This window comes from Typopeltis vanoorti, chromosome 18 (genome assembly GCF_054136105.1).
Source record: "Typopeltis vanoorti isolate ZY-2024b chromosome 18, IOZ_Tvanoo_1.0, whole genome shotgun sequence".
NCBI classification, from domain to species: domain Eukaryota; kingdom Metazoa; phylum Arthropoda; class Arachnida; order Uropygi; family Thelyphonidae; genus Typopeltis; species Typopeltis vanoorti.
In genome coordinates, this window is record NC_143566.1 from 94596780 (window position 1) to 94624088 (window position 27309).

Below are 27309 nucleotides of genomic sequence, written 5' to 3' on the forward strand. Positions count from 1 at the left end.
TGATGTAAAGGAGAAAGAGCATGGGTGAGAGCATAGAACCTGGCGAATCCTAGCACTGATGGGCAAATCTGATAAGAGGAAATCATCCACCATGACTTACAATAGCAACCAGAATGAGGCCCACAGTTAATCAGCGATAACCAGTATAGAATCTGCCAATCTAGATCCATGGTCTAATCACTTAGCCTACATTACCCACCACTGGACACGTGCTATGAAAAGGTCTGGAGGAATGTGTGCTGTTGCCTTGATATTTTCAAGACTTTTGACCAAGTTTAGCATTGAGGCCTGCTTTCCTTCACAGAGTGTGGTCCATCTGCCATCCTCTGTAACTGTATGTCTGGCTTTCTCTCTGGTCATTCACTGCATGTCATCGTGAATGGCACCCACTCTCCAAGCTTTACCACCAATGCAGATATACCTCAGGGCTCTGTTCTATCACCTATCCTCTTTCTCCTATACATAACAACCTATTCTCAATTGCCACTAATTTTATCCAATGCTTTGCTGATGATAGTGTTTTTTTTTAATACATTTAATCCTGTACATGAGAGGTCGAAGGAACTAAAGATGACCACATCAGTGCCATGTGCGAGGTGCAGATGAGGACTGGAATAGAAGTTTATTGATGGTTTATTTTTGAAGAGCTGCAGGTTGTAATTGTTTGGGAATACTTCTTGAGGAAGGTTCTTCCAGAGGACAGAATAAAAGAGAAATAGAAGCAGGTTCGGTATGTTTGAAGCTGCACAATAAATGGGTGCTGGGCAGCTGCAGCTCTTCTATTAACAGGTGCAACAGAAAGTGGAGGAATGATGATTGCCAATTCACTGGAGCAGTGACCATGGAATTACCTGTAAAATAGAAACACTGCACCTGTGAGATTGAAGTGAGTGTGTGAGAAAGGGATAATCTATGAGTCTAACTGCATGCCTATGAAGAGTGTCGAAGATTTTAGGGAAGGTTTTAGGTGCACCACCTCAAACACGTGAGCATTATTCCAAACATGAATGGATTTGGGATTTATATATTGGCTGGGAGTAAAATAGGCTCTTGAACAAAAAAGAATGCCAAGTTCCTGGATGCTGAGGAAGCTACTCATGTGATGTGTTTATGCCAGGAAAGACTGGAGGTAACCGTTAGTCTGTAGGATATCTGCTATTTAGCAGCATCTGATTATCTAACATTAATTTTTGGTGTTGGCCGAATTTTGATAAAATAATTAAATAAAAAAGGAAAGGATAACTTTTGGTTTTATTATTTGCCAAGTACATATCCAAAAATATATACTGGAAAAATGCATTATTTCTTTTAATAAATAGAAATGGTTATATAAGAAAACTTTGCTACTTATGGCCTGTCGAAAACACTGATTGTGATATTATTATTTGTAAAAAGGACTCACCTCTAGTGTAATTTTCTTTATTTCAGAAACATAAACTTGAGAGAATAAATTATTGAACTTTCAGACGATGTTTCATGGCAATGAAGAAATACTGACATTTACAAGTACCCTTCACCTTACCAACATGTTGCTTACAGTAGTGTGCATGCGCAAGTATTTCTGAAGAGGAAGTTGAATTAGTGAGCAAGAAAAAAAATAGAACAGCTATTGCATTCATTACAACAGAAAAAGAGACAATGTTTGAAAGGTGTTGGAAGTTTTAAGGGAGAAAATAGTGTTAAGGAATTTCTTAAGCCAAAAAGGTGGATAAGTGTTATGAGGGAAACAATAAGTTATTACAAAATTAACAGGTGAATTTCCTTTTTATGCAGTAAAGTTGTAACGGATAAAGTGATTACAGTAAAACCCCAAAGTTAACGCGGTAGGTCATCATCAATTTCCTGACATGTACCCTCAAACAGTGTACAGGATATGATAGTATTACATGAAAAATTTACATCATTACTAACTTCCTATCTACAATTTTCCTCCAAATTAGTCAGTTACTTGTCATGACTCCAACATTATCAGATCTTATATTTCTATCGCCTAAGGCACTTGGTACCATATCAATCCACCTATATCTTGGTCTTCCTCTGGATCGTTTTCCGGCCAACCTGGCAGAGAATACATGTTTTGCTAATCTTTCCTCGCCCATTCTGAGATTAGCTCTGCTAATGCATTCCTGGATGCTGACAATGTCAAGTTCTTTCCTAATATCCTCATTTTTAATATGATATTGCCATTGATGCCATCTCTTCATGCTTATAATCTTTCTCAGGACTCTCATATCTGCATCTCTAGTCTTTGGTCAAGTGTTTTACTTCTGACCCAGCTCTGAGATCCATAAGTTAAAACTAGTTTGAATACTGCCTTGTATATAGCTATTTTAGTGTTCCGACTAATTTCTCTCTTATTCCATATGAATTTATTCAATTGATTTCCTACCATAACAGCTTTGTAGATTCTGTTGTCTATTTCTATACTGAATTTAACATTTTCACTAAAAATCGTGTGCCTAAAAGCCTAAGTAGCTGAAATGTTTTACTTGTTCCACAGGTTCTCCATTCACAACACAGCTGACATTTTCAATGATTCTGCCTATTTTCATTGTCTTTGTCTTTTTATTGCTGACCTTCATACCATATCTATTACAACAGTTATTCAATTTAGTCAGAGAATCTTGCAGACTTGTAGCGGATTTATTTAGAAGTATAACATCGTCCGCATAAAACAAAGAGATGACATTAATATCTCCAATTTTGATATCATGTTTAATATCACTTTCCTTCATAATGTGATCCATATAGATAATGAATAACAGAGGGGATAATGTACATCCTTGTCTGACACCAGATTTAACATTAATCTATCTTCCTGTACTTCCTTCAATTCTAACTGCTGACTTACAACTCAAATAAAGACTAAGTATTGCTTGATATAATGCCCCATTGACACCATACAACTGTAGCATATTGAATAGCTTCTCTCTTGGCACCTTGTCATATGCCTTTTCCAAATTGACAAAACTTAAATACAGATCTTTGTTATATTCCAATGATTTCTCAACTATCTGTCGTAAAGTCAAGATCTGATCCTGACAGCCTCTATTTGACCTGAATCCAGCTTGTTCTTCACGCTTTTCTTCCACAATTCTTCTCAACCATTTCTTAATTTCTCAAGTATACTTGCGTATATCTTACCAGGAACACTCAGTGGGGATATACCTCTGTAATTCTCACATTCAGTTTCATTTCCCTTTTTATATATGGGTACTATTAGAGCTCTACTCCAGAATGCCTGGATAGAGGGACGAAGTCCTGATGACTGAACTATGCAGTGCAGCCACTGTAAGACTTTTATACCACCATACTTCAGCATTTCTGGTCTAATATCATCTACTCCTGATGCCTTTCCACATTTCAAGACTTTGATGGCTTCTTCTACTTCAAGTATGGATATGTATTCCTGACTGCATGCTTGGTCAGTGTTTTTTTTTTTTTTTTTTATCACTGTGCTGTCATCACTGCTTGTTTCATTTAGCAATTTTTCGAAGTAATTACTCCATACTTCAAGGATATCTTTTTCTCCTGTTTTCATGTTACCTTTATCATCTCTTTATCAACTCCTTTTACAGCACTCTTTCTCCATTCCTAAGCTTCTTCAACAACCTCCAGAATATCTTACCACCTTCTTGATATTTATTTTCTATGTTCTTGCCAAAGTCTTCCCATGACTTTTGTTTAGCTAGTTTTACACAGTGTTTAGCTTTCTTACACTTGTCTCTGTATTCTCTAACAGCACAAGCTGACTTATTTGACAGGAACTTTTGATATGCTTTCTTCTTTTCCTTCACTGCCTCTTTAACTTCCTTTGTGCACCATAGAGTTCTAATTTTTCTATCCTTGCAAACAACTTTACCACATGCCTCTCTAGCTGAATCAATCAGGGTTTTCTTCAAGGCTTGCCACTGAATCTCCAAGGTTTTGTTCTTGTTCTGAAACTCTTTCATTTTTTCTTCAATAATCTTTGTGTATTTTAGTCTATAGTTCACATCTGAGAGATGCTCAACTTTATTCACTTTAAAACTTTCTTACATGTTCTTCTTTTCAATAGGAAATTCAATTTTATCCTGCTCAAGACTAAATAGTGATCACTTCCAATTTCAAATCCTCTGTACACTCTGGTGTCCTACACCAGGGAGAAAAAAATCACTATCAACAATAATATAGTCAATGAGACTATGTTATTGTCTCTTCTATCCATTTGAATTTGTGCACATTTTTATGTTGGAACATGATGTTAATAATAACCAATCCATGTCCTGGGCAGAAATTCAACAGACATTTGCCATTATTATTAGCTTTGCTCTTTTCTCCAAATGTTCCCAAAATATTTTTGAATATCTGACAATCATTTCCTACTCTGCTATTTAGATCCCCAACAAGGACCAACTTTTCCTTTTTCATTGTGTCAGTTGCTTTTTCTAAAGTCTCAAAAAATTCTTCCATTTGTACCTAGTATAACCTTCTGTGGGACCATAGGCACAAACAAGTCTTGTTGTCCAATTCCCCATTCTCATATTTGCCCACATCACTCTACTTGAAACTGACTGCCATTCAAGAAGATTAGCCTCGTATTTTGTGTTGAATACTATGGCTACTCTTTCTTTTCCTTGTCGTTGCCTGAATATAACATTTTGTATTTATTGCTCAAAAAGATCTCATCAGTTTGTCTTTTTTGTTTCAGTTAACCCTACTATGTCGATCTGGTACTTATCTAATTCCTCAGCTAGCTCCATTTATTTACCATTCAGGCTTCTTATGTTGACAGTACTGATCTTTAACTCTGGTGATATTAAGTTGGGGTGTGTTTTCAGATTTGTTCCAGTAGCTGACTTTTCACTGTTTGCCTTGGTGAAAACAACGGGGACCCTTGTTTAACCGGGTGACGCCTCAGCCGGCATGAAATTTTGTGTTTTGGTTTAACTAATAAGAATACTATTTGGTCGACTAAATCCCAAATTGCCAGCCCATCCTCTTTCGTTCAGTATCCAGGTAGATACCCAACAGGGTGCACCACGAGAAGGTGAGTATTGGAAATTAGGTCAGAAGTCCTGGTCGGTTCTCCGCATTTCTTTAAAAGCTATGTGGAGGTCTCCTCTCAGTTATACAGCTTTGATCCTTAAATGCGATAGGTGGGATAAACAAAAAGTGCATGTCCAATTTGCATAACTCGGGGTATAATTTTGCATTTATATATAGAAACATACAAAATATTAGTTAATTGGGACCAAAGGTTTACAAAAACACCAATTTTTTTAATAAATACAGGCAGCCCTGAGTTCAATTTACGTCGATTCACAATAACGCCAGTTGCCTGCGCGTGCAATCTTACTGTAGTGTGGTTGACCGAGAAACGATGCTAGCAGGCACTCTAGTGTTTACCAAGCTACTATGACATATATGTATCTAACCTAGTTTAAAGTTGAATTCACCTAATTGTTCTATTTAATTTTTTTTTGTGTACATATGTATTTAAATTGATAAAGTAGATAATTGCATACCATATCTGATAATAGAAGTGCATAAAAATTAGCAGAACTCGGTGTTAAGAAGGCGAGGAAATGAATCGCACTTTGAAAGAAGATGGAGGTGATTCGAAGAATGGAAGATGGGCAGACACGTGCTAATGTCTGCAGAAGTATGAACTTACCTCCATCGACTGTTACTACAATTATGAAAAATGTAGATAGAATAAAACAGTCTGTGCAACACTCCACGGCAGCATTAAATGCAAAACATGTAACGTTATAGCAGGGGTAAACTTCATGAAAAAATGGAAAAATTATCATCATCATGGGTGGATCACTTGAATCAGAAAAACATTCCTCTGACGCAGGCAGTTATAACTGAGAACGCAAAAACAATTTCTGAGGATCTTAAAAAGACAGATGGAGGAGAAACATTTTTAGGAAGCAAAGGTTGGTTCATGAGATTTAAGTCTCGAAGTAAGTGCCATAGTGTCAAATTATATCATGAGGCAGCAAGTGCAGATGTTCCTGCAGCAGCTGTTTTTCAAGACTGTGTAGAACAAGGAAGTTATCCTCCTGATCTCATTTTTAATGTTGATGAGACTGGGCTCTACTGGAAAAAATTACCATCACGCACCTTCATTTCCTGTGAAGAATGTTCCACTCCAGTTTTGAAAGCTGCAAAAGATATACTTACGCTTTTGTTGGGTGCAAATGTCTCCAGAACTTTGAAGCTTAAATCAATGTTGGTGAACCATTCACAGACATCATGTGCCTTCAAAGGTCTAAAAGCCATACTGTTAGTCTATTGGAAATGGAACAAGAAAGCTTGGGTTACACAAGACGTTTTTATAGATTGCTACACAAATTATTTTTGTCCTACCGTGCTTTGCTTCTGTAAAGAAAATGATTTGCCAGCCAAGGCATTGCTTCTCTTGGATAATGCCTCTGGACATCCTCAAAACCTTGCTGAAGTAAGAACACCATTGGATGTCAAGGTTGTTTACATGCCCCCAAACACAACATCGCTTATGCAACCGATGGATCAGGGGATTATATCAATCTTCAAAGCCTATTACCTCCATATAACATTTATGGAAACGGTAACAGTCTTGGACACTTCAGGAAAAACTATTAAAGACTATGGGCGGTCATTCGATATTTTGAAGGGCATTAACAACATCGAGGCAGCTTGGAACGACGTGTCAGCAAAGTGTTTAAAAAGAGCATGGCGAAAACTTCTTCCAGCATTTATGCACGACTTTGAGGAATTAGAGCAAGAGGAGAATGTTACTGAAGATGTTACCAAGCTTGCGCGATAGGTGGGATTGTATGATATTACAGCTGAAGATGTGACAGAAGTCTTAGAGAGCCATGATAAACCGCTTTCCAATGAAGCGGTTTATCATGGAGGAGGAGAAAGAAAACTAAGGTCCTCTGAGAGATATGAAAATGCCCGATTTACAGCGTATCCTTGCAAGCATAGAGACATTGACTGATGAACTCTGCGAAATGGGTCACAATTGGGAACGGAGTGCGAACGTAAAAAGGAGAGTAATTGCATCTATTCGACCCTACACTGAACTCCTTAAAGAAAGAAAAAGAAAATCTAGGCAGTTAACACTAGATACATTTTTTAAAAAAATGCAGGTGATCCGAACTTCAACATAGAAATATGTAATATCTTAAGTATAAAGAGCTAATAAGCTTCATTTTGGCAATGAAAACATTACTTAAATTAAGGGGATATTAAATCCCATATAGTTTTAAAACCGAATAAGAAACTCAAAGATTGGAATCAGAGAGTTTCTTGCCGAATATAGTAAACTATAAAGTATCGGCGACACTAGCGTTAGCCAATGCAAGTGATCCTAGTACGTAGTACAACTCGCTGCAAAGGTGGGGGAAGTTCAGATCACTATTCTTAGGTATTTTCCATAATGTAAAAACACATTTCCTAGGAAATGTATGCTGTTATTACATTATGGAGGGAGGTCACTAGCCAGACCGGTTTCAGCCTTTTTTGAGGCTTCATCAGTGAGTAGCTAGACCTAATACCAAAGTGTATAGTGAAAAGAACTTATGTACTCTGCGAACGAGTTTTCCAAACAGGTGCAACCATTAAGTTACTTAAGTATAAAGAGCTAATAAGTAAGCTTCATTTCGGCAATGAAAACATTACTTAAATTAAGGGGATATTAAATCCCACATAGTTTTAAAACCGAATAAGAAACTCAAAGATTGGAATCAGAGAGTTTCTTGCCGAATATAGTAAACTATAAAGTATCGGCGACACTATATTACTATATTCGGCAAGAAACTCTCTGATTCCAATCTTTGAGTTTCTTATTCGGTTTTAAAACTATGTGGGATTTAATATCCCCTTAATTTAAGTAATGTTTTCATTGCCGAAATGAAGCTTATTAGCTCTTTATACTTAAGTAACTTAATGGTTGCACCTGTTTGGAAAACTCGTTCGCAGAGTACATAAGTTCTTTTCGCTATACACTTCGGTATTAGGTCTAGCTACTCACTGATGAAGCCTCAAAAAAGGCGCTGAAACCGGTCTGGGTAGTGACCTCCCTCCATAATGTAATAACAGCATACATTTCCTAGGAAATGTGTTTTTACATTATGGAAAATACCTAAGAATAGCGATCTGAACTTCCCCCACCTTTGCAACGAGTTGCCCGGTATTGTACTACGTACTAGGATCACTTGCATTGGCTAACGCTAGTGTCGCCAATACTTTATAGTTTACTATATTCAGCAAGAAACTCTGATTCCAATCTTTGAGTTTCTTATTCGGTTTTAAAACTATGTGGGATTTAATATCCCCTTAATTTAAGTAATGTAATATCTTTTCAAAGTTTCATATTTTTTTATATAATTTTGTTTTGTTTTCGTTATTAATAATTTTATTTTAACAAATATATATGTATGTATTATCAAAGCTTTAAATATAATAATGTTACACATACTTCATGTGCATATTTTTTGACTGCGCGGAACATAACTTCGTACCCCCCCATTAAAATTGGGTTCATTTTACGCCCGTTTTTTTTTTCAGGAACGAAACTGAGGCGTAAACCCAAGGCTGCCTGTATAATCATAATTGTAGTTTTTCGTACATAAAAAAAAAAAGAAAGTTATTTCGATGTCGATGGTTTCTCTTTCTACTCTCACTTGAATATCACACCATAATTTAAGCATCGTTTCCATCTCACCATCTCATTTCTTTCTTTATCTTTTATGATTGTGCTTACTGTGGATTCCTGTAGATCAAACTTCTTTGCTAGCTCACAAATTTTCATTCCGTCTTCAAAATCCTTAATAATGTTGAGTTTTGTTTTCAAAGTCAATGTTTTTCTTTTTTTGCTAGCTGTAGAAGAATCGGACTTGCTTCTTTTGGATGACATTATTATGTTTTATGTGATAAAATTTTTATCAAGAACATAACATTAAACAATCGCAAGGTTTGTAGACTATAAAAATTGTGTATGAATGGAGACCATGCGAAACAGCGCTTGTTCACAGCATGTGAGACACTGGCGAATGCGGCCAGCGCCGAAAAGATACGGCGAGGTGTGAAGCAGGACAGGAATACATACATAAGAAACCGTGTAACTCCGGATGCACGCAAGTCGGGGTATTACTGTATATATTTTTTCCTGACGCATCGGACAGTTCCTTTTTGATACAGTATGCAGAAAGCATATTCCAGATAAGTACTATAAACCCTTAAGAGATGAACTTATTTCAGGATAATGAACAAGCAGGAAAGGAACTGACACTGCAAAGAAGATACGAAAGACATACGTTATTTTTTTAAGAAAGATTGTATAAAAATTAGTTTTTTGCTTTAGAAGAAAAACAGGTACGAGTTATGAAATTCATATTTAATGGCCGTCATTGACAACTGAAAAAAAACTGTGTGTTATGAGCTTAAAGTTTGTGTATTCTCACAAAATCCTATGATTTTGAAGAGAGGGAATCTCACAAAATGTTCATGTTCTTTAACTGTGTTAAACATGTGGGCCTTTATTCTGTTTTAGAAGATAAATTTATTTGAAATGCGAAATTGTACATATTTACTCGAATATGGTACAATGAACAAAAAAACTCACACTTTTTTACCCAAAATTAAAGTTAAAAAATGATGGTGCGAGTTATATGCACAATTTTGGACACTAAAGTTTTTCAGGAAAAAAACTAAATTGACGTTTAGAATTAAATCTTCAGTATTCATTATAATTTATAATTATTCACATTATTTATAAATTGAATGCATTTAAATTTTGATTATCAACGTTATTTACACAACCGGCCGCTCACCTTCATCACATGACATATTTACATTTCTAGCAACAAAATGCTCTGTAATTAAATTAAAATTTAAAACAAAGTTTTATTATTGCTTGTTCTTTTATTATTTTGGAATCATATGATTTTTGAGTTTAAAACCAGCACTGTAACTTGAATGGTTCTCCATATTTCAAGCAAAAATTACCAGTAATTACAAGACTTGAGAGAAGTTATGAACAACCCTTCACAAATGACTAATTAGAAGTGAAAGTGGAGTACAAAATGGACAACAATTGTAGGCCATAGAGATAGCTCGGCTATGAAGATGTTCATATGACCGGTGCGATATTAACAAAAGATTGCGCAACTCAATGACAAAGGTAAGCCGACAATTGTTGAGCTCAAAATGCTTATTCTCTTCAACCAAATTCCAAAATATTTGCGACTACAATAACAACATTCACTATCTATTTCTTAAAAGTTTTACACTTTTTTTTGTGTGCAAGATATATGTGAAACTTTTTAATTTTTTTTTTTTTTTTTTTTTTTTTGTAAAGTAAAATAAGGGGTGCAAGATATATGTGAAGGTGAGTTATATTCGAGTAAATACAGTATACAGTAGTACTCGCTAATCTGACCTAATAAAAACTATGCTCGTTCGGATTAGCGAATTTCCCCCCAAGAGACAACAATAACTATCATTTAATACAAAAATAATCAGATTCTAATTGTACATCAATTTAATTCTCTAAATAAATTAACTGATAGAAAAAAGCTACTGTACTGTAATGTAAAACAAAAACTTAGTACAGAAGTTTATTTTAGAAAAAAATTTATTTCTATGTATTTGTATTGTTGAGGGTTCTGATTTAATAAAATTGCATAGTTCAGTAAGTAAATGAATTTGGGTAAAAAATATCACTTTCTTGTACACAACACAAAAAAAGGTTTCACAAGATAACATAAAAAAAAAGTTTTTTTATTTCTTTGTAAAAAAGTCACCGATTTTCTTTTGCTTCTTGGAAGCTAAACTTTTTTTCGAATGCTTCTTCTTGGAGCTGCATTAGCAACAAAATTTTGTGGAATGGAGTATCATTCTGCTTAGCACATTCTATACACATATTAAAACTGATCAGCTGCCTCTTCAAGTTTTACTTTTTTTTCTTCGAGTTCTTCATCGTCATCATCATCTTCTAATTCATTCTGTAGCATCATATTTATAATTTCAGCATCTGATTTGATTTTGAACTCGCTTTTGGTTCTACCTATAATCCATTCCGTAACATCTCTTTGTTAAATTTCAACATCTAGATTTATATTTTTAACCAAATTATGCACGTTTTGAATTTCCTCTTTTTGTGTATATTTGTGATCATGCCCACAATACAGTACGTACTGTACAGTAAGTTTTAAAAGAGGTAAACCGTGAGTAGACATATCGGTACACAATAAATAACGGAAAAAACTCACGTAGAAAGATTATTTATTAGTATAATTTTCGCCTGTGTGTCACAGGCATCTTCAGTACATTCTCTACATCTTCTACTTCATTCTCCTAACTTAAACAGATCTGACGGCTTACGTCTATCCCCTTTATGGGAGATAGTACTTTACAAATCAGCTAATCTTTCCTAACTTTTTATTGTATTAATTTTTTTTTTTTATTTATTTATTTTTTTTTAGGAAAGTTATTAACCTTTTTAGTTATCTTACACCAGCTACTTAGGTGGCGCTTTTTGGAATTGTCAGTTAGTGTTTAATTTTGAGCTTAATGTACTGAAGATGCCTGTGACACACAGGCGAAAATTATACTAATAAATAATCTTTCTAAGTGAGTTTTTTCCGTTATTTATTGTGTACCGTACTGTACAGTATAAAAAAGCAAACATGAACACACAATAAATCAAAATAGGCCTCTAGTATAACCATACAATCGACAGTATGAAAAAAATACTGTACCGTAATAATAATAAAATAAATAGTAATAGTTAAAATAATAATTATTAAATAAAAATAATAAAACAAAATAGTAAACAAAATAATAATACGTAATAAATAAAACATTTTTCTTTCAAACTGCAGTTCGGATTACTGGAGGGTTCAGACTAAAGAGGTTCAGATTAGCGAGATACCACTGTATAGTGCTTGTTGCAAAACAAACATTTTACACACACCATTTAAGATAATACAAAAAAATCTACACTATTATTTGTAAACAAACATATTAATTTTGAATTTCCATTGTCCCTCACTCAATCTCTTAATTTATCCTAACAACAATATATCCTGGGTATGAATCTGTGCTATTAACCAACTATTTCTCTTATAATAAAAAGAAAGTAGAAACACACTTAAAACAAGTCCAAGCAAAGAGATCTGATCTTTTCTGTGATTTGTGTATTAATGAAAAGATAAGGTGAGCTGGGATCTCTTTTGCACGAGAAAAGGCAAGACTGTGTTTTGGTGGCATTGAACGTAAGATTGTCCTCACCCCATTGGAGAACAGTATGTAGATCAATGTTTAAGGCACTAGTTATAATGATCTTGTAGCCTGGAATATCTGAGTACTGCATATTTGTCAAATGAGTAGAATGAGTGGAGAGTATTATCGTCTGCAAAGTTGTGGATGGGATTGGTGGTTATTATGAGCAGGTCATTTATGTACAGGAGAAAGAGAGTGGTGATAGGACAGGGCCTTGAAGTACTTAGCACTGGTGGTAAAGCTCAAAGAGAGGGAGTCATATACCATGACTTGAAGAGAACAATCAGAGAGAAAGCTGGCTATCCAATTACAGAGGGTAACAGGGAGACTGAAGAATGGCAATTTGTTTAGTATGTCTAGATGCCACACATCTTAGAAAGCTTTGGAAATGTGAACTCTGGCAATGCAAGTTTCTCTGAACCTTTCCATGGTATTGTATGTGTCCAGTGTTGGGTGTGATGTAAGGTACAGGGTCAACTGTGGATCTTGAATAGGGGGAAATCTCTACTGGTGGTTGCTGACTAATTTGTGAGCCTAAGTAGTGGAGGAGTTGGCTACTGATGACTTTTTCCATTATTTTGGAGAGGACAGAGGTGATTGCAATTGGTCAGTAGTTGGCTGGTAGACTTCTACCACCCTTATTTGGAATAGGATGAATATGAGATTCTTCCATGCATTGGGATAAGTACCAGATATGTATAATAAATTATAGAGACAATGCAGGATGGATGTTAGCTCTGAGCACAATGTTTGAGAACAACTGGGGAGATGCGAATAAGACCAGAAAACATTTCAGTATCCGATTTTTATTAGTAGTTTTCTAAGGACTTTATGTTGAAAAACTATAGGAAGCATACAGTGCTTGGATTCCAGTATAGTAGAAAGTTATTTCCCTTGGTCATCTATGCAGGAGTTTGAGGAAAAGAGTGATGCCAACTTTATCTTTGAGTGAAATAACAGTGCTGTCATCAGGATGAGACAGGAGTGGAAGCATAGGAGAGCAGAAATTGCATCAAACAGCCTTAGCAAATGACCAGAAGGCACAGCTTCCATTTGAGTTTTCTGTTGGTGGCCTTCATGAAATCGCATTTGGATCTACTCATGACTGATTTGCATATGATATATGCTTTGGTATACGCAAAGTATGAAGCTGGAGTTCTTGATGCAAGCCACATGCAGTAAGCTGAATTTTTTTCTTTGATCTTCAGGACTGGGCAACTCGTGGCAAAGGTGGACTGACTTCACATCACTTGCCTTAGTATCCCATAATGCAAAGCACATCTCCTTGAGGAGATGTATAATGCTATGCATTATGGGAAGGGTCGCTATTCAGACTGGTTTCGACAAGAACCTGCACGAAGACATCGCTATCAACAATAACGTAGTCAAGACTTTTCCAATCTATGTTGAAACATGTTAGTAATGACTAGTCCACATCCTGAAGAGGACTTCTGCATTGCTTCAACCTTGGTATCACCTCTGGGTCTGGCTCCCACTGAAGAGACCTCAATAAAGGTCGAAACCAGTCGATAGTGACCCTTCCCATAATGCATAACATTATATATGTCCACAAGGAGATGTGCTTTGCATTATGGGATACTAAGGCAAGTGATGTGAAGTCAGTCCACCTTTGCCACGAGTTGCCCCAGTCCTGAAGATACTTCAGGTGCAAAGTTTGTTTACTTACACTTGGATAAAGGATTAAACTAAATATATAATTTATAGTCTAACCAAGTGAGGAAAAAAAAACATCTAAATCAACCTCTTCCTCTTTTCCAATAAGTTCAACAAGAAAAATGTCAAGATTTCTTTTTTTCTCAATTCTTACCAGCATCCCACATACAGCAATGAAGTGCTATATGTTCTTGCATCTCTTGTGTATGAGATAAATAAATATATGCAAAAGCAATGTTCTTTCAGAGGATGTGCCTGACTTACTTGCCAGGAATTTCAATATGCTTCCTTCTTTTCCTGGACTGCAACATTAACTTCTTCAGTTAATGCTACACATTCATAGAGTTCTAATTTTTCTATTATATACCTTACGATAACTTGTTTTCTTTTTGCCAGTGTCTGCCACCAAATTTCCAAGATTAAGTTCTTATTTCCAACTCTCATTTTTTTCTTAAAAATATTTGTGCATTTGAGTCAACAATTCATCTCTGAAAGATGCTAAACTTTCTTTTTAAAACTTTCTTAAATGCTTTTCTTTTCAATATAATATTCACTTTTATCCTAATTTAAAATAAAGGATAATTATTTCTTAGTTCAAATCTTCTGTATGCTCATGTCTTGAACCTGCATGAAGACACCACTATCAACAATAACATAGTCAAGACTTTTCCAATCTTTGGAAAATACATAATTTTCTAACATCTTTCAGTCAGTCATTACTAACATGTTTCTTTGAAACATGTTAGTAATGACTAGTCTATATCCTGAAGAGAATTCAGCAAGTACTTACCATTATTATTAAGTTTGCTGTTTTCTCCAAAATATTTCTATATGTCTGGCATTCCTTTATAACTCTGCTGTTTAAATCTCCAAAAATGATCAACTTTTACCACTTTTTTGGTCTTTACACTAGATCACTTTCTCAGAAAATTAACTAAGGTGAGCTATATTAAGAACCATTTCCAATAATGGGGATAACTTAAGGCCATAAGATCTATTCAGATTGGGTGATGTAGTCAAGTTTCACAGCTTTCTTTATCCAGATTTCTTTTTTTAACAACTTTGCATCATCAGCAAATAACTGAAGATCCCCAGTCTATCCACATGAAATATCACTGACAAATAAATTAAACAGCAAGGGAAGGATACAGAGGAAAAAGGTATTATGATGGCAACATAAGATGAGAGGTAATAATCTCCATGAGGAATACAAAGAACAGGCAAGGTTGGTAAGACTTGGTTAGTAAGGGTAGCAAAAGTAAAGAACAAATGGTAGTCAGTTAACAAAGCAAAAAAAAAAAAAAAATCCTAGGGAGTTTTTTTTTCAATATGTAGCCAGCAAAAAAAAAAAAAAAAAAAAGGAATGATTATGGAAGGATGATAGTGATTGAAGAAAATCTGCTGCAGAAGATAATATAGCTGAGATATTTAATGAGCAGTTCTTAAAGATCTTTCATTCTTGTGAATGTGACATCATGGAGAGTTTGAAAGCAGTGGATAAGTGGGAGGAGAGATTCACTGTGAGTAAGGAAGAGGTAAAACGGGAGTTAAGTAAACATTAATAAAGCCATATGACTTGAGAGGATATATCAGCAAGTATTTTGAAGAAGTATGCCAAGGAGTTGACATCTGTTTAATATGAGTCTTACATTGGGTCAAATTCCAAAGGATTAGAAGGAAGGGAGGCAAGATTGTACCACTTCATAAAAGAGCTGACAGAAGTCAAGCATCAAATTATAGGCCAATCTGTGTGTCAGGTGTTATGGTTCAAGTGTTGGTAAGACTGATGAGAATCCAGATCAAGAATTGGGTTGATAACAAAGGTAATATCTTTACAGACAGCATGGATTTGCTAAAGTGAGGTCAAGTCTTAATAACTTACCTACTTATTATAACAAGGTGACAGCTTTATTCAACAAAGGATATGGATACACAGTAGTATACTAAGATTTTGCAGAGGTTTTTGATAAATTACTGCATAATAAATTTATTGTCAAACTAGAGAGGATGGGGTTGGATATTAGACTAGTGAATTGGATTGGAGATTGGCTGTCTGATAGGTATCAACAAGTTGTGTATGGAGGAGCAATATCCCAGAATAGGAAAATCACTAGTGGTGTGCATCAGGGGTCAGTTTTAGGGCCATTACTAAACACACTGGGGAAGATTTGGTTGGGAATATTCAGTTGTTTGCAGATGATGCAAAGTTGGGACGAACTATGAGAAATAGAGCAGATGCACTGCCCTTACAGGAAGACTTGAATAGACTGAGTGAATGGGTATGGGAGTGGAGATGCCAATTCAAGGACTCATCACAAAAGTACCCTTCCATGATGAGTCCTTGGACTCCTTGCAGATGTCACATATGAGGGTGGTCTGAAAAGTTCTCAGCCTCGACCATAGATGGCAACACTATCGGCATGATTTTTTTTTTTTAAGCACCCATGTGAAATTCCAAGTCATTCTATCAAGTAGTTTGTTTTATACAGCTGTCTGAAGCAGAAGTGTTGTCTGTATCCCTTGAAATGGATAAAATTGAGTATCATGTGGTTATAAAATTCTTTGTAAAAGAAGGTTTAACGCCAAAAGAAATTCATTCGAAGTTGATAAAAGTTTATGGGCACTCTTCTCCTTCGTTTTCGACAATTAAGAAATGGGCTGCCAAGTTTAAATGTGGCTGTACCAGCCAGTGGCAGACTCAGGATTTAATCTTGGAGGGGGGCCGAGCACTCAAGATTTAATCTTGGGGAGGGGGGCCCCCCCGAGTTAAGTATACAATTTGAGAATACACACTACACATTACATACGACCTATGACTGAGCATCTGCAGTGATCACCAATGCATGATACCCATGATCTCCTTTGGCCTACCTCAGGCAAACAAAATAGCACTCGGTACGATGGAGCAATACTTCATTCGCCTCGCTTTCTACAGTGGCCGTGATTCCCGAGAGCTATAGGGTATTCCCACCTTATGTGACCACTAATTCATAAGTTGTATGGAAATAGAAGACATGACACAATATAAATAAAAAATAATTTTAATTAGGAAAAGATTTTTGGAAAATTTTCTAGTGTTTTTCCTTTTTCTTTTTTTTTTGGGGGGGAAGGGCCCCTTGGCCCCATCCCTGGGTGTTCCACTGGTGTCAGCCTTGAAGATGATCCACGTGATGGATGTCCAAAATGTGTAACAACACCAGAAATCATTGATCAAGATATGGTATAGGATGACCGGCCAGTCAAAGTGAGTGAAATTGCTGAGACTATAGGCATTTCAAAAGAACAGGTAGGATATATTTTGCATGAAATATATCCTACAGCAGATCAAAAACACACTCACATGAAATCTCTAAACAGTGCTTGGAGCATTTTAACAAGAATAAAACTCATTTATTACTATGGATGAGACTCTACCATTACACACCAGAATCCAAACAGCAGTCAAAGCAGTAGACAGAAGCAGGTTGTTCAGTGCCAAAGAAGATAAAGCTGGTTCCATCATCAGGAAAGGTCATGGCATCGGTGTTTGGATGCTAAAGGTATTTTGTTTATTAATTATCTTGAAAAGGGTAAAACAATAACCAGGGAATATTATTCCATCTTTTAACCAGGCTAGATGGAAAAGCTCATGAGAAAAGACCCGGTTTGCAGAAGAAAAAAAAAAGCAACTTTTATCAGGACAATGACCTGCCCACAAAAGTATTGTTTTGTCAATAGGAAAATTAAGGGATCTACACTATGAATTGTTGGAACATCCACCCTATTCCCCAGATTTGGCTCCCTCTGACTCGTATTTCTTCCCAAAACTAAAACTCTTCCTCACTGGTCATCGTTTTTCTTCAAATGAAGAAGTGATTGCAGCTGTAGAAGGATATTTTGCAGATGTTACTGAGAACCACTACAGGGAAAAGATAATGGCACTGGAATAAATGTATTAATCTTAAGGGAGATTATGTTGAAAAATAAAAATAATTTTGAAATTATAAATTCGTTTTTTCATTGTTAGGCTGAGAACTTTTCGGACCACTCTCGTAATAATAATAAAACAGGAGAGAATCAAAGGACTACATACATATATACATAATTTAATAAACAGAGAATATTAATGAATCAAATGATTAATACTGATTCAAAAATTGTTTATACTGATTAGGTGATGATTAATCATTAATAATGATTAATGAATAAATAAATACAGTTATAAGCATTAACACCCTACCCATTCCAGAACAGCTGTCAAATCTTGTCTGTGTTCTAATACGTCTTGATAATCTTAGCGTCTTTCTTCTACCTTAAAAATAATAGAAAATTATTTTCTTAATTTTATACAGCAAAAAATCATTCCAAATTATTTATATCAACATTTGGCTGCCATGAAATTACTGGAATTCATCTCTTTGATTTAGCTTTCGTTAGAGTTATATCTAAAGTAACCCTATAAAGTCAGCATAGTATGAGCTGTATAATTATTAATTACATGTATTCTTTGGCTGGTTTCACCTATTTTGTAGAAGAAAAAGCAATTACTAGGAGTAAAAACTGTTGCCTATTTGGGGAAAGGGGGGGGTCATTTATCTTCAGGTGAAAAAGCAGTTAAGAAGGTTCCTCATGTCCTAGAAAAGTTGTTCACTGGCAGTGAAACAAAATGTCCACGCTATCAATACGATTTGGAGTGCTGCATAAAATGTTATTTATGAGATGTAATCATCGATATTATTGACCAAGGAAATCAACAAAAATTCTATTTGTTCATTAAAAATGAAGCATTACTATCATTTTTTAAATGATTCAAAATGAGTGGGTGTAAAGAATGATAAAATTGATACAAAAAAGCATTTCACTCGACATTAAAATGCAGGTGCTGAGGCAATTAGAAAAAGATGAACTTCAAGTTAACATTGGAGCCTAAGTGTTCAGCAACCACAACGCCTTCAGAAGCAATGCTTTAGAGGAAATGGAGAAACATCTTTCCATTTCGATCGATGATGAAACCAAATGTAACTTGCCATTAAATCAGTTAATGCCTTTTATTCCCTTATAGGGAGTAGGCAAGGCCTTTTAACCCTATCTAGCTTTTGGAGACTGAGTGGGCAGTTCAATCTCCACCAGTAGCCAATCAGAGACAGCTAGCTCATGCCTCTCACTAATTAAATATGTCACAAGTGAGGAGACAGGCAAACAAGTGCTGCCATCTCTTGGTACCTAACCCTAACTGGATATGTTACTGTCTGAAATAATGGGTTCTATAGTCGATTTTTTGAGTTTCCAGGAGAAAAAACCTGCTTGCCCATGCCAGAAACAATCTCTGGCATGGCTCCTCCAGTCGACGACTAGAGCCTAAGTATAACTTCGGCGACCTAGCACAGAAGATGCAAGCGCCACTTCCACTGAGATACACAGGCCTACACATGCCATTAAGTCACGCAATAATCATGGAAAAAGACAGAAGTATTTTTAATCATATTCAAAAACAAAGAGAGGATACGAGTGAAAACTTTGCAACTAGCAGAGGTTGGTTCAATAGATTTAAAAAAGGAAGCAACCTCCAACAATTGCTTAATGAGAGAAAAAAAAATGACAAATGACACTAGATGACTTCATCAGTAAAAAATCAAGAATGTCAGAAGAACCAGAACCTTTGATAGCACAAAAATAAACTTTGTATTGCCTTAGGAACCTTCAAAATGCAAAACATTCATTAAATAACTAGGTCAAGAGCACAGCAAACATTTTTTTTGCACATTGCTTAAAAATACATGGTGATATATCGTCTATTCCCACAGACTTATTAACATCTCACCGAAACACCATTTCTCTGATTCTTTCACCTCTAATATTTGCCTCCGTTCTGCATGTTGCGCAACATTATTTCACTGCCAGATATGCGCTAATAAAGTGCTCATTAAATAACTCTAATATATCAGTTCTTATGGTCACTTTGTTAGCAGAATTATCCACCAGGTCCATAATTATTATCTTCCAGAAGTATTATATCAATTATATATACTCTTCTATAATTATCCTTCCTCTTGCTTTAGCACATAGCAGATAAATTTCCTTGGATTATTTTTGACCTGACTGGCTGACTTTCTCTCATATTCTACTTTTTCTTTTACTATGCTTGTCACCTTTCTGGCTGTAGTTTATATTCCTCATGCATCTAAAAACTGCCTTGTACCTCCTCCATAACGTGCCAAAACTTGCCATCTTTAATTTATTGATTGTGCTGGATACTGCCTTATAATTGTGGGTGCTATGACGGTGAACGAGTTCAAGACAAGGTATGATAGATACTGTGAGAATGTAATTGCATAGTTGTGTGGACATGATGTTTAGGGCCCCCCTCGATGAGTCTAAGGACTCCTGGAGTCGCCCGAAATAATAATAATAATAATAATAATTTCCCATGCACAATCAATCAATCAATCAATTAGTAAGATGCTAGTTGTGTGTGGATCTTCTCATAATCACCTACCTTATAGTTCCACACATACTTTCTTGACAATGACCTTTACCTCTTTGACCACCTTCTAAACTCACTACTTCATGATTACTCTCACCAACACTTGAAAGTGCTAAAACCTCATTCACAACCACATCTGGTGAGGCTATCACTAAATGGCAAACTGCACTCAGAATGTTGAGAACATTGTGACTACACTATGGATGTGCTCAACAATCAACTATTGCAATTTTCTTCTCAGAAAAATAAAATTTCATTTTATCACTTGACAGGAATCATAAATGATCATCATTCATTATTTTGGAATATCCAACAATACATGAAAATGAAAATAATATAATTTCATAACAGAATATATATTTCTTTTGCGATTCATATTTTAATAATTTATTAATTCGGGCAAATTTTGACATGATTAAGACATTCACTCAAGTCTTTAATATTACAGATAGTAAATCATTGTATGTATGATTTACCACCTACTATTTACATAGTGTGTATGGTGAAATCTACTCTCTTCCTTGAAACTCCTCTTCCTATGAATTCAATGCTCCCAAAACAGTTCTAATTTCTCACAAGAAACATCTTGCATCATCCCCTCCCCCTTTTTTTTTTTTCATAATACCCAGATATCCAAATATGATAGATTTCTTTTATTCTTAGGCAGACTTACAAGTCCAACTTTTCCTGGTACAAATACATCTCAGGCACAGCTTATTTAACCTCCAAGAAACTTGAAGTACATACTTAAATGCTCAAAATGCTACTTCTCACCTGTACAAATCTCAAATTGATCCGACTTTGGAATACTGCTCACACATTTCAAGTGACACATCCGAAACCCTCTTTAAGATGGCTTGGTGCTGTAAAGAAGAGGGTCAGTTAAATTACGAGCCTTCTGTCACAGATTCAGTCACTCTCTCAAACAGAAAATCTTCACTATATTTCTTCTATAGGTACTTTCACAGACAATGTTCTGCAGAACTGATGAGTCAACATCCATTTACCATCCAACTCCAAATTTGCCAAACAAACTTCTCTTCTGTTTCATCCCCATTATCCCTGTTCTTTGGAATAGCCTCTCTCACTCTTTCTTTCTTATTACCCTGAATCTATACAGTGACTGATGTGCAAGTGCTACACACCGCAAATTTTATTTTTTGTTTTATTTATTTTTTTGTATATAGCAATTTTGTGAACGTTTACTTTAGCCTCTCAGTTCCAGTGATTCAAAGAAGCCATTGGCTTCTTTGAATCGCTGGAACTGAGAGGTTAAGTGATTCAAAGAAGCCAGTGATAAGATGAATCGTTGGAATGACTTCTAGTTCTCGTTATAGTGTAAAACTCGATGTAACTTAGAAATACCAAAGCGCTTTACATCAATTTTTACTAAGGTCAAGTCTCATGAGAACTGTTACAAAAATAACCTTGTTCGTCTCTATGTATTTTATGTTAAAGATTAATGTAAATAACTCTATGGGAATTGATCGTATTTACTGTTTTAACTAAAGTGTCTAGAACGTCAAAAACAAAGGCAATGATTTGCCATTGGAAGTTTTGTATAATAGCTATATATAAGAGCACAAGAAAGTTGTTTACAATTAAGTGTGTGAGAAAGTTGCTTGCGAGCTCTGTGCATGAGCACCTTCAAAGTTAGTATTAAAGAGGTCCACTAGTTTCAGAGAAGTTTCCACTGCCTGACAAGACAAGGAAAAAAGAGTGCAGAGAGGAGATGAAAAAAACGGGCTGGCCTTAACAAAGAGATCAAGAAGAACTGCCGATTTCTTCAGGGTTTACAACCCTTGGTGCAAGGTCCCAAGAAGGCGAAAATAAAAGGGGACAGAGCCTAACATTGAGAGGAGAGTCCAGGTCCAGTTGCCGACAGAAGAGAGCCGAGATAAAGTTGCCAAGAAAGCAGAGGCGAAGCGCTGTTACTGAAGAGAGCCAGAGGCAGCCGGCAGAGAACCAGTCGGACCAAGAGGAAAAAAATTGGGAGAACATCCGATGCCAAGTGCCGGTCGGATGTCCTAGTGCTGTGGGAAGTCAACTGAAGCCAAAAGCGATGAGAGTGATCTTCAAGCCTATATGCTGAAACTTCTTGCCTGAGCTTTTGAGTACCGGGAAGATTGCGTCTCCAAGACATGCTGATTTTTCAACAAAGCGGCCCATGAAACAAGACTCTCTGGATGGAAGCCTAAGGCCTGAGATGAGAAAAAACTATTTGATGCAGGACTTTTGAAAGGTGTCGTGACATAGAGCAAGTGTATTACATCCTTTAATGTACATTCTTCTTGTAATTTAGGAGATATGTCTTAGATGGACTGATAGGAAATAGTAATAAGAAATATCTATAAGAGAGTCCTCTGATTTGTTGTTAACTGGAATATAAATTGTAAGATAACTTGCCATAGCTAGCTAATCTCTTTATGAGTAAATTAGCCTCGACAATTTGATTTTTTTAAACAGAGAAGTAACAGAGTGATTACATTGTATAGTCATTTAATATTGAAAAGGGAGAATTTGTTTCTTTATACCAAAAGTATATAAGAATAGGGGTAACTTTCCTATCACTTATTTAATGCATTTTTTTTTTATTGTAAATAAATGTGTTTTAATTATATGTCAATAGTGTGCCGCCAGATTGTTTATTTTACAATGAACTGTTCCTAAATAACGTGAACTTAAGAGAGGGAAACCAAATAAGATAGCTGAAGCATATAGTTAAGTGCAAATAGACCACGACTGTTTGTGTAAAGTTTTACTGAAGGAATTTGTGTTATAGAAAGAGAGAGAGAAGTCAACTGGCTATTACTGAGTTTTATGCCAATTAAATTACTGAGTTTTATACTGGTGGCATAGTCTTATCAAATAAATTTTCTAGTATCCATAGAAAAGTAGATAAACTAAGTATGCAATAGTAAGAAGGAATAGTGAGAATAAGAAAGGAATAAATATAAAATTAATAATAACGGTGGCTCATAAATTGCAATAAACAGCCTCTGTTTGCATATCATAAGCAAGTAACATGGTATTCTTGAATATATATATATATATATATATATATATATATATATATATATATATATGCTATGCTTATATCCTGAACATGAAGCATAACATTAAGCATAGATATCACTATCAACAATAGCATATACATTAAAGATGCCAAGAAATTATGTTCTTGGTTTAATCCATTACCCAAGTGTAAGCAACATGGAGTATCTTCATTACTTGTATATTGAGGCTAATGATTTCACATCAATTGCCCTAATATCCCATAATGCAAAGCACACACACTCTTTAGAATGCATATAATGCTATGCATTATGGGATGGGCCAGGGCCAGTGCAAGAGTATCTGATGCACCTAGGCAAAGGCCCCTATACATTCTCTCTCTATATATATCCCGCTGTGGGCATGGACATTTGCGATTGTCTGTGGAAAAAATAGTGGTGGCGGTCGGTGATAGATGGCGTTGGTGTAGTTGCGGTCAATTGGTGGATTGTGAGTGGTGGAAGCAGAGTTGTAGAGTAGATACCCTCCCTCGATGAGTCTTTGGACTCCCTGGAGGTGACAAATAATAATAATAATATTTTTGTCATACTCACAGAAGCACACACACACCTACATATGTGTGGATATTTATAAAAATAATATCATTATGAACATTAAAAAAATTTATTAATCAAAACCAATACAATTGTATCCGTATATGATTACTCCTAATATCTGTATAGCAAGAAAATTATTACATCTTAAATACAAAAATTACGAAAAATTAATCTTTTGGGCTTTTGCTTTGGTAAAGTTTTGAATTAATTCATTTATATTGATTGTAGATGCAATTTCATGCTCTATAGATATTATTGCTAGAGAGTAAGTCGTTCCAGAAGAGATGCAGGAAGGAGGAAAAATCTGTGCACTTGAGGTTAAGTATACAAAGAGCAGGGGAGTGGAAGAAATAGAAAAAGGCGAAAAAAAGTAGGATCATCTGCAAACACCATGATGGCTTGACTTATTTCAGTTTTTTTATTATTAATCAAGGTTTTACTAATTTTTTTTGAAGGTTGTAATTTTTCCCCAAACTATGTAGCAAAATCTGGTGTCCCAAAGTCATAACGCCCCTAGGCGATTGAGTAGGTTCGCCTAAAGATAAAACCGGCTCTGGGAAGTGCAACTACCCAGACCAGCTTCAACCTTTATCGAGGTCTCATCAGTGGAAGCCAGACCCATAAAAGATATCAAGATTGAAGTAATACAGAAGTCTTGTAGGGGTGCTTAAGAGTCAAAGCTGTATAACTGAGAGGAGACCTCCACATAGCCTTTAAAGGAATGCGGAGAACCGACCAGGGCTTCTGACCTAATGTCCAATCCTCACCTTCTCGTGGTGCACCCTGTTGGGTATCTACTTGGATACTGAACGGACGAGGATGGGCTGGCAATTTGGGATTTAGCCGACCAAATTGTATTCTTATTGGTTAAACCAAAATATAGAATGATGGTACAACATGACAAAATTTCATGCCGGCTGGGGCGTCGCCTGGTTAAACAAGGCCCCCCGTTGTTTTCGCCAGGGAACCAGGGTGAACAGCGAAAAGTCAGCTACTGGAACAAATCTGAAAATAAACCCCAACTCAACATCACCAGAGTTAAAGATCGGTACTATCAACGTAAGAAGCCTGAATGACAAAGAAATGGAGCTAGCTGAGGAATTCGATAAGTACCAGATCGACATAATAGGGGTGACTGAAACAAAAAAGACCAAAACTGGTGAGATCTTTCTGAGCAATAAATACAAAATGTTATATTCAGGCAATGACAATCAAGGAAAAGAAGGAGTAGCCATAGTATTCAACACAAAATACAAGGCTAATCTTCTTCAATGGCAGTCAGTCTCAAGTAAAGTAATGTGGGCAAATATGAGAATGGGGAACTGGACAATGAGACTTATTTGTGCCTATGGTCCCAAGGAAAGTTCTACTAAGGTAGAAGTGGAGGAATTTTTTGAAGCTTTAGAAAAAGCAACTGACACAATGAAATATGAAAAGTTGGTCCTTGTTGAGGATCTAAATATCAGAGTAGGAAATGATTGTGAGACATACAAAAATATTTTGGGAAAATTTGGAGAAAAGAGCAAAGCTAATAATAATGGCAAATATCTGTTGGATTTCTGCTCAGGACATGGACTGGTTATTACTAACACCATGTTCCAACATAAAATGTGCACAAATTCACATGGAGAGAAGAGGCTAGGAATAAGAAAAGTCTCATTGACTATGTTATTGTTGATAGTGATGTTTTCTCCCTGATGCAGGACACCAGAGTGTACAGAGGATTTGAAATCGGAAGTGATCACTATTTAGTCTTGAGCAGGATAAAATTGAATTTCATATTGAAAAGAATAACATGTAAGAAAGTTTTAAAGCGAATAAAAGTTGAACAGCTCTCAGATGTGAACTGTAGGCTAAAATACACAAAGATTATTGAAGAAAAAATGAAAGAGTTTGAGAACAGGAATCAAACCTTGGAGATTCAGTGGCAAACTCTGAAGAAAACATGCATTGATTCTGCCAGAGAGGCATGTGGTGAGGTTATCTGTAAGGATAAAAAAATCAGAACTCCTTGGTGGACACAGGAAGTTAAAGAGGCAGTGAAGGAAAAGAAGAAAGCATACCAAAAGTTCCTGTCAAATAAGTCAGCTTGTGCTCTTAGAGAATATAGAGACAAATGCAAGAATGCTAAACACTGTGTAAAACTAGCTAAACAAAAGTCATGGGAGAACTTTGGCAAGAATATAGAAAACAAATATCAAGAAGGTGGCAAAATATTCTGGAGGTTGTTGAAGAAGCTTAAGAATGGAGGAAAGAGTGCTGTAAAAGGAATTAGAGATGATAAAGGTGACATGAAAATGGGAAAAAAAGATATCCTTGAAGTATGGAGTAATTACTTTGAAAAACTGCTAAATGAAACAAGCAGTGATGACAGCACAGTGGTAAAAAACACTGACCAGGCATGCAGTCAGGAATACATATCCATACTAGAAGTAGAAAAAGCCATCAAAGGCTTGAAATGTGGAAAGGCAGCAGGAGTAGATGATATTCGACCAGAAATGCTGAAGTATGGTGGTATAAGAGTCTTACAGTGGCTGCACTGCATAGTTCAGAAAGCCTGGACAGAGGGACGAATTCCCGATGATTGGAGTAGAGCTCTCATAGTACCCATATATAAAAAGGGAAATAAAACTGCATGTGAGAATTACAGAGGTATTTCCCTACTGAGTGTTCCTGGCAAGATCTATGCAAGTATACTTGAGAAACGGTTGAGAAGAATTGTGGAAGAAAAGCTTGGTGAAGCACAAGCTGGATTCAGGCCAAATAGAGGCTGTCAGGATCAGATCTTCACTTTACGACAAATAGTCGAGAAAGCATGGGAATATAACAAAGATCTGTATTTAAGTTTTGTCGATTTGGAAAAGGCATATGATAAGGTACCAAGAGAGAAGCTATTCAATACGCTGCAGTTATATGGTGTCAATGGGGCATTATATCAAGCAATACTTAGTCTTTATTTGAGTTCTAAGTCAGCAGTTAGAATTGAAGGAAGTACAGGAAGATGGTTTAATGTTAAATCTGGTGTGAGACAAGGATGTACATTATCCCCTCTATTATTCATTATCTATATGGATCACATTATGAAATAAAGTGGTATTAAACATGATATCAAAATTGGAGACGTTAATGTCAGCTCTTTGCTTTATGCGGATGATGTTATACTTCTAAATAAATCTGCTACAAGTCTGCAAGATTCTCTGACTAAATTGAATAGCTGTTGTAATAGATATGGTATGAAGGTCAGCAATAAAAAGACAAAGACAATGAAAATAGGCAGAATCATTGAAAATGTCAACTGTG

At 35.8% G+C, this 27309-nt stretch overlaps 1 protein-coding gene across 2 annotated transcripts in view; it reads right to left on the minus strand.

The window, feature by feature from the left end:
• LOC150096953 (eukaryotic translation initiation factor 2-alpha kinase 1-like) overlaps positions 1 to 27309 on the minus strand; it is a 261883-nt gene that overhangs the window by 221337 nt on the left and 13237 nt on the right. For both annotated transcript variants that reach the window (XM_090408147.1, XM_090408148.1), the window contains exon 3: positions 18155 to 18226. In XM_090408147.1, coding sequence (XP_090264273.1) covers positions 18155 to 18226 — 72 coding nt within the window. The remainder of the gene's footprint in view (positions 1 to 18154; positions 18227 to 27309) is intronic.